Here is a 12,042-nt window from a genome sequence, read left to right on the forward strand (position 1 = left end):
TTGCTCCAGTGGGAGATGTGTGGACTCATGCAGGGATGTGGTGCTACTGCACAGGGGGCCCTGCCAGACGAGCCAGCTGCCCTGCACTGCTGAGGATGGGAGGCCCGTCAGCTTGGATGCTGGCCTTTGCTGAGGGAAGGCTCGGGGGGTGGGGGAGAAGAAAACCTAGCCACATGCCACCCCCACTCCTGAGTCCCCAGCACATTCCCAGCCTCCTTGCCGTGGGTCCAAATGGCCAACACCTCCCCATGCACCCCACCTCACCGGATCCAGTTCCCAGTCCTGGCTGGGACTCACGAGGACAAGGAGCCTGGACCCTCTGGACAGGCATCGGGGCCCCAGGGATGCCAACAGACAGCCAGGGCATGTCAGACCCCAAAGAGCAGGAATTGTGCCTGGGACGCCGAGGTGACAGTTCAACAGGGAAGTGACACATCCCAGGCCACACAGGAGGACAGAGCTTTATTTCCAGAAGGGACCCTAGCACAGGGTGACTGCCTTCCACACTGGTGCCTCCAGGGTCCCCCAAGGATGTGCTGCACCCGATCCTTGCAGCATGCACTAAAGGGATGTGGTGGCGGCCACAGCCTCCTCCAGCTGCTGTAGGAGCTCCTCTGGCCGTGGTGAGAATGCACTGGTGTCCACTCTCTGGAAGTCAGGGTGGGCCACCACGGACTCCAGCACCTCAGCTATGCGGCCAATGTCAAAAGCGGCCTGCTCGGGGCCCAGCCTGGTGCCCTTGCCGCCCTCCACCTTGCCAGGACCCATCCCCTTCGCCAGGAGGAGAAGCCTCCTTTCAGCAACGACCTTGAGGAAGTGATAAAATTCCTCGAAATTAATCCCGGAGCAGGACTTCATGATGACCTGGGCCAGAAAGGAACAACCAGTGAGCTGCTGCTCACTCACAGCTCTCGGCAAGTTCTGCTGACCCTGCATCGAGTCTAGGCTACAAAGGGCCCTGAGACACGGTCCAGTCCTCGAGGATGGAGACACCTGGGTGCCAGCCGGTGATCACATGGGTCTGAGTCCTGCAGCCTGGAAGCCCCAGAACCCTCACTCACATAGGTAGGCCTGGTTGCCACCAGGCCCCCAAGACTACAGATCTGACCTTAGAGACCACACCCTCCCTTAAGACTGCAGGCTGTCCTGGGGGCTTTTCCATACCCTCCCCCCACTGACGCCCTGGGCCAGGTGAGCACACTCTTGCCCTTGACTGTGGTCCTGGTTCAGGTGAGCCCCCTACCAATCCCCCCACTATAGCCCTGGTGAGCCTCATCCTGTGCCCCCCTCCTGCTCAGACCAGTTGTCCCACCTGGCAGTGGTGGTGCCAGTCGGGCATGCTGTCCCTCCAATCAATGATCTCCTGCTGCACGGCACAGAGCTCCTGCTGCAGGAAGTGCCACATGTTGGCCAGGTTACAGCCGTTGACCCAGTTGTGGTTGATGGAGATGGTGTCCTCCTGGAAGGGGTAGGGCACAGGCTGTCCCCGTGAGCCCACAGGGGGCACCGTCCCCTCCCCATCCTGAGGTCCTCTCAGCCTTCCTCAGCTGGGAGGAGCTGCTTCCATCTCCCAATGGGAGCCAGCAGAGAAGAGGGAGCTGGGATCATTTGAATCCACAATTAGCCCAGAATGGGGCTCCCTAAGGGCTGGGACAACCCCACAGTGTATGGACCCCTTGCCCATTGTTGCCCAGGAAAGCAACATGGGAGGGAGGGAAAGAGGCTGGGGGCCCTCAGCAGTGCTGCATGCACGGAACCAACACAGCCACATGCAGTACCATCCTTGCGCATGGCCTGCCCCATCCCATACCCAGGCTCTCCCAGAGGGACAGCCTACCCACTCTATGGGATCAGGGCGGGTGGGCTCGGCCCTCTCTCTGCAGGAACGCATTTAGGAAGGTGCCGAGGGCAAGGAGAGCTGCCGAGCAGGCCAAGGGGCACAGGTGAACAGGGGTAAGAGTCAGCCCAGTGAGCCCTGTGGCCTGTCTCCCTGACCCGTCTGGGCCACGGCACATGGGGTAGGGAGTGCCCAGCATACCAGGTTGTGGACTTGATGGTGCCACCCACTGGGCACAAACACCATCTCGCCTGCCTCCTGTGTGACCTCCAGTGGTGGGCTACAGTGATCTCGCATGGGGTGTAGGCGGCTATCCAGGAGTGTGGGGGAGGTCACATCGTAGGGCAGGCTACCGTGGCAATCCCGCAGGGCTTCTTCTTGCCCCGGTGGGAAGAAGAACCACTTTTTCCTCCCGCAGATGTTGACGGACCAGCTGAAGGAGCGGAAAATGTCAGCATGGAACGGCGACCTGTGCAAGAGCTTCTGTTGGTGCTGTGTGGCTTGGATGTGGGCTTTGCTTCTTCTGAATAGACTGGCCAGGCTCAGAGGCCTCAGTGGTCGCCAGCTCTCACACCTGGCCTGTGAGCCAGGTGGGAGGGCCAAACCTCCCCCACCCCAGAACATCACACAGGAGGTGCATGAGCTCTTTCCACAGAGGAAAGACGGTAAGTGGGCTTAGAAATGCCAGACCTGGCAGCCAACTCCATGACCTGGCTAACAGGAATCTCTGAGAGGCTCTGGGCAAGAGCTGACACACCAGTAGGAAGGTTCAGAAGAGTGACCAGGGACGGGGTGTAGGATGGTGGGTGGGAGCAGACAGGCGGTTACCAGGTGCCGGTGGGCCCCATGTAGATGAAGCGGTAGTCATCCACGTCCAGGGCATCCCAGTACTCGTTGAGCCAGTCAGATGAGAAGTATATGGGCAGGGTGAACACGCCCTCCGCCGAGGAGTCCCTTTAGAAAGTGGCATGAAGCTACAGCAGAAGTGGCTACAAGCCAACCTCCCGGCACCCACGTCCTGAGTGCATGAAATATCATGAGAGCTTTGAAATTATGTGAATGACCCTGACCTGCCTTCTGGAGTCAGCACCAACTGCCAGAAGTGGGGCCACCTCAGACCACTCAGCCATAGTCCAGCCACCAGATGACCACAGCCCCAAGTGGCCCTAGCTGATCCCTGCCCAAACGACTGAACCAGAGTTGTAAGCAGATGAAATGGCTTTTGGGGGTGCTGTGACACAGCCTAGACAACTTGTACAGGCAGTGACCTAGATGTTCCGGGCTGCTCCCACACCCATTCCAGGATTTCAGCTTCTGGCTGAGCTGGGGTTTAAATGCATCATCTGCATCATGCTGGTTTCCCGAATTTGGGGGCCTCCTCCACTTTTTTAACCACACCAGTGACCTTGATTCTGCCGAGCAGATTCAAAGCCACAGGCCCAGGCATGAGGACAGCCCAGGTACACGGAGGTCCTTTTCAACCCCTCACTCCCCTGGATCCATCCCTACAACCCAACCAATGGGCTCCCAAACAGAGGAGCATTCTAAACCAGCCCAAGGGAGAGTGCAGTTCTACCAACAACATGGTCACACAACACTCTCGGTCAGAGGCCTGACAGGGGAGAGCCTTAGTAGTACCAAACTACCAGTAGTTCCCCAAAACACCATGCAGGTCCCTCCGCTGCCATGCCTTTGTACAGTGACAGACTCCTGCTTATCGTTCAAAACCCTGCTCAGATATCACCTCCCCTGTGGCTACCCCTGCATGCCTGATCCAGGCCTTCCTTTGTTCTTTTTATTTTTGGGTTGCCAAGGAAAACGCAAGACACTTCCTCAAGACTGAATTTCAAATAAACAGTGAACAAGTTTCTAGGATAAGTATGCCCCTTGTAATACCTGGGACATACTTATACCCAAAAAACTACTCGTTGCTTATCTGAAGCACAAATTCACAGTGCACGAGTGTCTGAATCTAGGAGTCCCCATCTGTGCTGTTGGAATATGAGTCCGTGAAGTCTAGGACCAGAGTCTGGTTGCATCCTAGTGACTGTCTGCTGGGCCAGGTCTCTCTGACAAGTAAGAAGCTGTGTGGCAGATAGTACCAAGGGCAAGCTTTGAGCAGGATGCTGGTGCCCTTCATGTACTCTTGGATTTCTCTTGGGAATCACAAGGGCCTGAATTTTTTTTTTTTTTTTTTTGAGTCTTAGTTCCTGCATCAGCAAAACAAGAATTCGACTGTTCACTCATTCATTAAATGAGCACCTGATCTGTGCCAGGGCCCTGTGCTAGATGGCGGGGGTCTGACTAGGACCTACTCTCTGCTTGTGAAAAGCACACCCCTGGCAGGGGAAATGGCTACAAAACCTGAGGACCATCTCAGAGAGTGGGAAGGCCAGCAGAAGGGGTGGGGCTGACCACAAGAGCGAGGCGTTTCTCAGAGCACATCCTTTGAGCTCCCCAGGTGGAAGAAGCATGTGGTGAGTGGCAACAGATCTCGGAAGGCCTTGTTAAGGAGTTGGCATTGCTTGTTAGTGATAGAGATTTTTAAATGGGTGGGGCACAGTCCTGCTGGAAAGCTCACTTGGACTTTAGCAGCGGGGTGCAGGACTTGAGGCAGGGCAGCTAGTCTGGAGACTGGCAACAGCCAAGGTGGATGATAACAGGCCTGACTTGGAGAAGTAGGTCTGGACAGGGGAGGCTGGTCCCAGGGGCATCTGAGAGGACAGGCAAAGGCTGGATGCTGCCAGTTAGATGGAGGTGAAGCTGACAAGCATGGTTCTGGGCAAATGTGACAAAGAAGAGGTGGGTACCACAGCCCATCTGTGCCTCTGCCAGGCCCACATTCCTCAAAGCAACCAAGCCTGTGCAGGCATGGTGAGATGGCCATGATTGGAGAGAATGACACTTCCAACCACGCCGAGGAAAGTGGGTTAAATTCCGAACTGGGGAAAAGATGAGTTCCTCCGTGTGCAGCCAGGGCTCACTCAGAACTGAAAAGCAGTGCTGTGGCCAGTGCTCCAGGCTCCTTTACCTGCACAGATGCCAGTCTTTGAGATAGAGACAGCCCCGTGAAGAGGAGTAGTTTCCCTGAATGTACTCTTTCCAGTAGCTGATGTAGTCTCTGAGGGGCATGTGTTCTTTGGGGTTGGAGTTGTATTCCCGGACCCCACAATTTGCAACAGGTACAACCACGTCTCCTGAAAGGAAAGGGTCAGGGACAAGACTTTTCTGAGAGTCCTCCAGCCTGTCAATCCTCCCTGACCCTGTCCGCCCTCCAACTCATTGCTACACCGTCTCCAGGTGAATTCTTCTGGGGAGTGACTCATGCCTTGCCTCCCTCAAGCCCTCTGTGGCTGTCCTCATTTGCGCCCTCCCTCACAGTCCGACCTAAGAGTCTAGTCCTGTGTTTGCACTCCATGCTGTTCTTGCCCGGGGCACTCACGCTCAGTCCTTACCATAGTTCTGAAGCAGATAATCGAAGTTGGGCTTTCCGCTGGGTGTCACCCAGAGCCTCCTGCTGCCCCAGCCCTCGGTGAAGGCGCTGGAGAAAACACACGGTAAGTTAGGGAGCAGGTAACCCTTGAAGAAGTCGGCGTAGGAAAAGGAGTCCGGCTTCTCGATGAAGTCCACACGGTCAAGTTTCGGGCAGACCCTGCGGGGGAGACACCCCTCGAGGCCTCGGAAGTGGCTCTCGGCGAACACGCGCGCCTCCCTGTCCATCCCCGGCCAGGTTCGGCGTCCTGGCGTGCGGGGTGCGTGGGGTGGGAGTCTGCCGGGGGGACCCGGAGGGCTGCCGGGAACAGGGCGGGGCTCGGAGCGGGGGTCGGAGGAGCTGCCGGGCACAAGGAGGGCTGCGGGGCGGTCACAGGGGCTGCGCGGAGTCGGGAGGGGCTGCTGGGGACGGAGCGAGTGCTCGTGGAGGTCCAGAATGCGGCTTCCGGATTCCCACTTCTCTGCTCTTTAAACAGGGAGGTGAAAAAGGAAGTATTTGCTAAACCTACTTCCGGAGTACACGCTCTGAGCACCCGCGGCTCACAGCCCCCCGCCGGCCAGAGCGAAACCGGCGAGGTACAGAGACACTCATAGGCCGCAGTCGTACCGGAGCAGTCGAGCGGAACCAAGAGCCCGCGGTCTAAGTTCCTGCCGGAGCCTGAAACACAGCGAGCCAGTTCTTGGGCGCATGCTCGCTGCATGCTACCGCCCTCACCCGGCGCAGGTACGGGAGCGGCCCACAGCGCCGTCCTCCCAGCTCCGGGTCCCCCGCCCTCCGCGGCTTCAGAGATTGTTGAACGGTGTCGGCCTCGAGTCCTGTCGACTTCGCGCCTCCCCCGCGACTCAGGTAAGGTGTGTCTCCAGTCTGCAGCTGGGCCTGTGCCCTTCCGTCAGGGTCCCTCCTAACGCGACCGCCGAAGTGAGGACTCCTCCTCTTTCCAACGTTCCAAGGACTACGGAAGGTGGTGGGATGTGGGCTGGGCTAACAGAGAGGCACAAGGGCCAAAGGTGGGGTCTTGAGGGATGCTGGGGACCTGGAGGGGATGCTGGGGGACTAGGGCGATGGTGGAGGCCTAGGGGGATGATGGGGACTTGGAAGGAATGCTGTAACTTGCCGGTGATGGTGGGACCTGGTGGGGTTGCTGGGGGACTAGGGAGGTGCTGCGGGCCTAGGGCGATGCTGGGGACCCGGAGGAAATGCTGTGGACTAAGAGGATGGTGGGGTCTGAAGGGCATGGTGGGGACCTGGAGGCATGCTGGGGGACTAGGGCGACGGTGGGGACCCGGAGGGGATGCTGGGGGAATAGGGTGGGTCTGAAGTGAGGGTGTGGGGGATCAAGGGTGGGGATATGAGGCTGTGCACACCAGCAGACCTGAAATGGGGGACATCAAAGAGGGACTTGGGTGGGGGTGACACGTCAGGGTCTCAGCATATTGGAGAAATAGATGTCCTTCCTACCCATATCAATATGGAAAGGAAGAAAACAGTTTCATTACTGTATGAGCAGATTACGTGCATGTAAGGCATCTTCAAGAGAGTACAGAGCTGGGCAGAACGTCACACATTTTACACACAAGAAAGCAGAAGAATGAACTGTTAAGACCTCTCTCATTTCCTTGAGGGAAAAATAGATGCACCTGTGTAGTCTGCGGCTGATGAGAGACTCCTGCCTCAGTTCTGGAGGTCCGTGTTTACCGCTCTGAGTCAGCAGGTGGTGACTGCCCTGTAAAATCTGAACACTGAATTTGTTTCATTCCTGACGAAAGGAAACACTCAAAGGGCAGGGAAGGGGCAACTTCTTCCCCTTTATTAAACAATGAAGATGTAATCTTGTTTATTTACCCTTATAGATGGCATAAGTGAGATTCTGGGGATATGAGGGCTCTGAGCTTTGGAGCGGGGCTTGAGGGGGGACTCTTTCCAAGGGGTATGAAGCTTATGCAGAAAGTGAACAGCGAGGACCGGAAGTGGGGAAAGGCAGAGAAGGGGAGGACTAGGAAGAAAGTGAGTTAGGGAGAGTCTGAAGTCCAGGTAGAGGAGGGGTCTAAAGTGGGAGCTGAGAACATGGGCAAGATGGGACAGTGGAGAGTTCGTTGCAAGCAGAGCAGTGTGAGGGGTTGTGTGATTCTGCGTGCACTGTACTCCCTTCGCAGTCTGTCTCATTGTACCTCACATGGTCAAGCTGTGGAATTCTTCATTGGGCCAGTGTTGGGCAGAAAGTTAGAATGCACTGGGAAGTTAAAATGGAGAAAAAGAGTCACCCTTAATTCCATCCAGAGATGAGCATTTTTTTGTTTCTTGATATAGAGTTATCCTTCCAGGCATGCACTCATTCATTTTTTTTCTCTTTGTCCCTCCCTGCACACACACACACACACACACGTCTCTCTTTCTATTTTATATGTATGTAAGTTTATATATGTAAGCTTTTGCTGCTTTTAACTTTTTAAAAAAATTAACAGATGTCAATTTCTTGCCACATATTGACCAGATGTTCCTTAATTATTTGATTTTAGTTGTGGTGAGTGCAGATCATGGAAGGCAAATAGAAAAAGTGTGGGAAGCAGAATGTTCATAATTGTCTAGAGAACTGGGAAATATGGCTCAAAGTTTGCCTCACAGGGGAAATATGAAACTCAGATGGACATTGCCTGGGAAGAATCCCAGGATTCCAGCTTCTGAAGCTCTGTGGTTGAGACTAAGTTTCATAAGAAAGGGGACACTTTAGGCCAGCAGGTCCACATGCTCCCCAGGATTGTTGGGGCAACTGAACCAGTAACTCAGGGTAGGAGAGAAGGTCTCCTTTCTTGAGCATTTGCCCTGGGCCAGGCATTTTGTCCTGTATTTCCCCTAGTTCACATGATGGCTCGCTGGTGTTGACAGTATTATCACAGCTGTACGCATGAGGCTCTGACATAACTAGGGAGAACAGGGGACTGGAACACAGGTCTGTGTCCCTCCAAGGCCACTAGACGGCAGCCCTGGCATCACCTGGGAACTGGTGGGAAATGCAGATTCCTGGGCCCCACCCAGAACCTGACTCAGAATCTGGGAGCAGGGTACTGCTCTAAGCCTTGTCACATCTCAGTGACACACCCCACAGAGGGCCAGAAAGAAAAATGGCAGGAGGGGAGTTTAAAAGTTAGCATTTTGTGGGAAATGCAGTGGGAATAACATAAAATCCTAGTTCTCTGCTCTGAGAGGTTAGAAAGATAGCACGTACCATGTGAATAGGCTATGTTATTGCAATGAAACACCCCGAAACCTCCCTGGTTGAAAGTGGGAGCCTCTGAGGAGCAGGAGGTGAAGGTAATGGAAAAGACTGGCCACTGCTCCCACTGTTCTGACTCTAAGCCTTCTTGTGGTCAGGAGTTATTGGAAGGTGTATAAAATGTTGCTTGGTCTGTTACTTTGGAAATTAACTAAAAATAAGATGTTTACTTGATACTGAGTCTACTCCAGGGCACAGGTCTGATGGAAGTGCTAAAAGAGATCCGTTATACTAATTGCAGTGTGTTAATAAGTTCAGTCCCTGTGACCCTTCATTTCTTCTCCAGGAGCATCACTGTGTGAATGAGTCTCAGACACTCTTGAGGTTCCTTGCCATGACCTCCCCTCCCCAATTCAGCAGGCATGTTGTGTTTTCACTGGGAGATGTGGGTTCCCGTTTACAGCAGGTGAGGACCGAATAAGAACTCCGTGAACTTAGCATAGAGTGAAGACCTAGTTCAGCAGATAGAGGGAAGAAAACTGTCCACAGAGGACACAGTTAATGTTTTCACATCATATGATTTGTGGTTCACTCAACACATATTTAATGGGTTCCTATGATGCACCAGCATTATGCACAAGGCACCCTCCTTGTAATGTTTGCCTTCTCCATTGTTTTGACTGAGTTGGTCAACATGTAAGCACATTCCCAGGCTTTTTGGAATTATGGTGAGTACTGTGGTTGGTGAGTGCTGTGGTTTGTGAAGGGGCAAGGATGCCACTGGAGCAGAGACCTGGAGAGTGAGGTAAAGTTGGCTGTTCAGAGCCCTGGGAGCAGCAGGTGGGGAGCCTGAGACAGGAACAGAGCAGAGTAGAGAGAGGGTACGGGCTGGGCGGTGAGGCTGTAGTTAGTAAAGCCTACGTGACTTGGGTGGCGACTTTGGAGTTTACTCGAGGTACATAGGGAAAGGTTTCAGCAGAAGAATGATATTTTCTAATTTTGTTTTATGACTGTCACATTGGCTGCTGGCTAGAGAACGGGTAGTGGGGGGCAGAGTGAAACAAGGAGGTCAGGTGGGAAGTTGTCCAGGAGAGTAATGACAGTGTTGCATAGTCGTGTGGCTGTGGGGATGGGGGGCGGTCCAGAGGGCAGATGTGAGATACAGCTGCCAAAACTTGCTGACGGATTGAGAGGGATGAGGAAGAGGGGATCCAGGAGAACTCACCTGGCAGTGCCTTCACTGAAATGCAGGAGCAGATGGAGGGGCTTGCTAAATTGCAGATGCCTGTTAGATGGTCAGGTGGAGATGCCCAGGCAATACTCAAGTCTCAGAGAGTCTGGGCTGGAGAGGGAAGTTTGGCAGGGCAGGCAACAGCTGGAAGGTGATATTTAATGCCGTGAAACTGTGTTGACTGACTTAGAGAGTATTGATTAAGAGGACCAAGTTTGTGACCTGGTCATTCCAGCATTTAGCAGTGAGGTGGAAGAGGAAGAATCAGCCGAGGAGACTGAAAACAGGCCCCAGGGGGTGGGAGACCAGGGGAGCATGGTGTCCAGGAAACCAAGACATGATGTGTCTCAGGAGATGGGCAGGTGTGTTGAACAGAGGTTAGAACAGATGTGGGCATTGGATTTGGCCACCTGGAGGCCTGGACAGAGAAGTGTCAGTGAGTGGCGGGGACAGGAGCCTGGCTGGTGGCTGGGGGGCAAGCACCGGGAAGCATTTGGAGTCTCTTGGAGGAGCAGTAAGTGGAGAGGACTGAGGGGATGTGGGGAGGGTGTCTGTTTTAAGATGGTCTTAGAGCGTGAGTGTAAACTGATGAGATGATCTAGGACAGGTTGGTAAACTATGGCCCATGGGCCAAGTCTGGCTGCCACCTGTTTTATAAGTGAAGTTTTATTGGAACAGCCACACCCCTTTGTTTCTGTATTGTCGCTGGCTGCTTCTACTCTACAATGGCAGAATAGTTTAAGGGAGACCATGTGCTCACAAAGCCTAAAATATTTACTACCTGGCCCTTAGGAAGAAAACAGCATGCCCTTTCCTAGTGTTGAAGGGATGGAGACCAGACTAGAATCTGGTCTTTGAGGGAGGGAGCGGGGACACTGCTTCCCGCAAACTGTGCACGGAGACCAGAGGAAAGGCAGGACACCCAGGGACAGGTGTGGTATCAGAGTCCTCAGCTGAGGGAGAAGGGAGGGTGTGGGTGGGGTCATTCTAATGCACACGGGAATGTTGTTCTCACTTTGGCCCTTCCACTTAATCCTCATTTATTTTGGTCTGTTGGGAAAGCTGCCATGGAAATCTGTGGTAGGAAAAGTTGTGGCCACAGGTTTTTCCTTTTGCTTTTTCCTTGGTATTTGTCAAACCTGAGTACTATTCTCATATTTCTTGTATTAGTACAATCATGAGAAGTGTTTTCGTTCTTCTCTTAAATTTTCTTTCCTCTAACTTTTATCTCTTTTTGAATTTTAGAATAGTTTAGAGCTGATATTGTCCTTGGGTCTTTTAGTTATTTTCATGGTTAAACAGAGGCCCAGAAGATGAAATAGCTTTTCCGCAGTCATAAAGTTTGTGGCAGAGCTGGAGTTGGAACTACAGCATGGTTCCTTGGATGCTGCAATGCCAGACTCAATAATTCTTTGGGGAATTTGTGCATAATCTCACTCAGTGCTCAAGGAATACCTCTCAGAGTACACATTCAGGAATGACAGCTCGGGTCAGGCAATTGTTAATATAAATTCAATTTTCATGCTAAATCAAAGTCTCAAAGTATGGGGAATAGCGGTAAACAAGATATGGCCCCTCCTCGACTCTCTTGGGGGTGGTTTATGGCAGACAGGGGGTGGCCAAGTGGCAGGAGGCTCTTTTCAGCCAGGAGGACCAGAGTCTAGCTGGTTTCAGGGGCTGACCCGAGCTGTGAGCACGTTGCACTGACTGAGGCCAGAGGTACCTTGCCTCTGACATTTGTCTTGGACGTGGAAACACTGAAAACCATGGTTGATGGGGTTAGTAGTCCCTAATTCTGAGAGTAAAAACTTTTCTATTATTCACATCTGAATAACTGCCGAGTGGCCTCATGGCAGGACAGTGCTAGCAGGTTGTGCAGGTGGCTCGCTGGGGATCTCACAGCTCATGGGGGACTGTAGGTGTGTCAGTCATAAAAGCTGAAGGTCTACACGTCCTTGCTTCCCTGTCCTGTGAGAAGCCCTAGTCCAGCGACACTCTGTAGTCTGTTTTATGTCTGTTTCAGAGTGCTCAGGTGAGTGTCCTTTTCACTAGGGAGAAAGGTCTGATGAAGACACTTTGGCTTTACAGTTCCGTTTGTCCAGAGTGAACCATTGTTAAAGAGGAAAGGCACCCTCCCAGCTGATCTGCCCCACGCAGGGAGCTTCCACACAATCCCACTGTGTGCAGGGAGCTCACAGATAAAGTCCCTAAAGAAGACGACACCAGTCTTCTGTACAGGAGGTCAGGAGTTTTAAACACCTGAGATCTTC

General features: G+C 53.4%; 2 protein-coding genes across 6 annotated transcripts in view; one reads left to right on the forward strand and one right to left on the reverse strand.

Moving 5' to 3' along the window:
* Nucleotides 1-445: 445 nt before the first annotated feature.
* Nucleotides 446-5,797, reverse strand: JMJD4 (jumonji domain containing 4). 2 transcript variants are annotated; one of them, XM_068536549.1, is made up of 6 exons: nt 5,293-5,797; nt 4,869-5,034; nt 2,666-2,791; nt 2,039-2,306; nt 1,313-1,459; nt 446-864 (listed from the first exon to the last, which is right to left on the reverse strand). In XM_068536549.1, exons 1-6 carry the CDS (start codon nt 5,555-5,557, stop codon nt 562-564), a joined length of 1,275 nt encoding a protein of 424 aa, XP_068392650.1. In that variant the 5' UTR covers nt 5,558-5,797; the 3' UTR covers nt 446-561. The 2 variants fall into 2 exon arrangements, with proteins under 2 accessions (XP_068392650.1, XP_068392649.1); XM_068536548.1 differs by having other exon boundaries at nt 2,039-2,270; nt 5,293-5,644.
* Nucleotides 5,798-6,088: 291 nt separating this feature from the next.
* Nucleotides 6,089-12,042, forward strand: part of SNAP47 (synaptosome associated protein 47) — a 67,352-nt gene continuing 61,398 nt past the window's right edge. For 3 of the 4 annotated variants that reach the window (XM_068536544.1, XM_068536546.1, XM_068536545.1), the window contains exon 1: nt 6,089-6,176. The gene's annotated coding sequence lies outside the window, so the exon portion shown is untranslated. The remainder of the gene's footprint in view (nt 6,177-12,042) is intronic. The other variant, XM_068536547.1, reaches the window with a different exon arrangement.

Source organism: Eschrichtius robustus, chromosome 2 (genome assembly GCF_028021215.1).
Source record: "Eschrichtius robustus isolate mEscRob2 chromosome 2, mEscRob2.pri, whole genome shotgun sequence".
In the NCBI taxonomy this organism is placed as follows: domain Eukaryota; kingdom Metazoa; phylum Chordata; class Mammalia; order Artiodactyla; family Eschrichtiidae; genus Eschrichtius; species Eschrichtius robustus.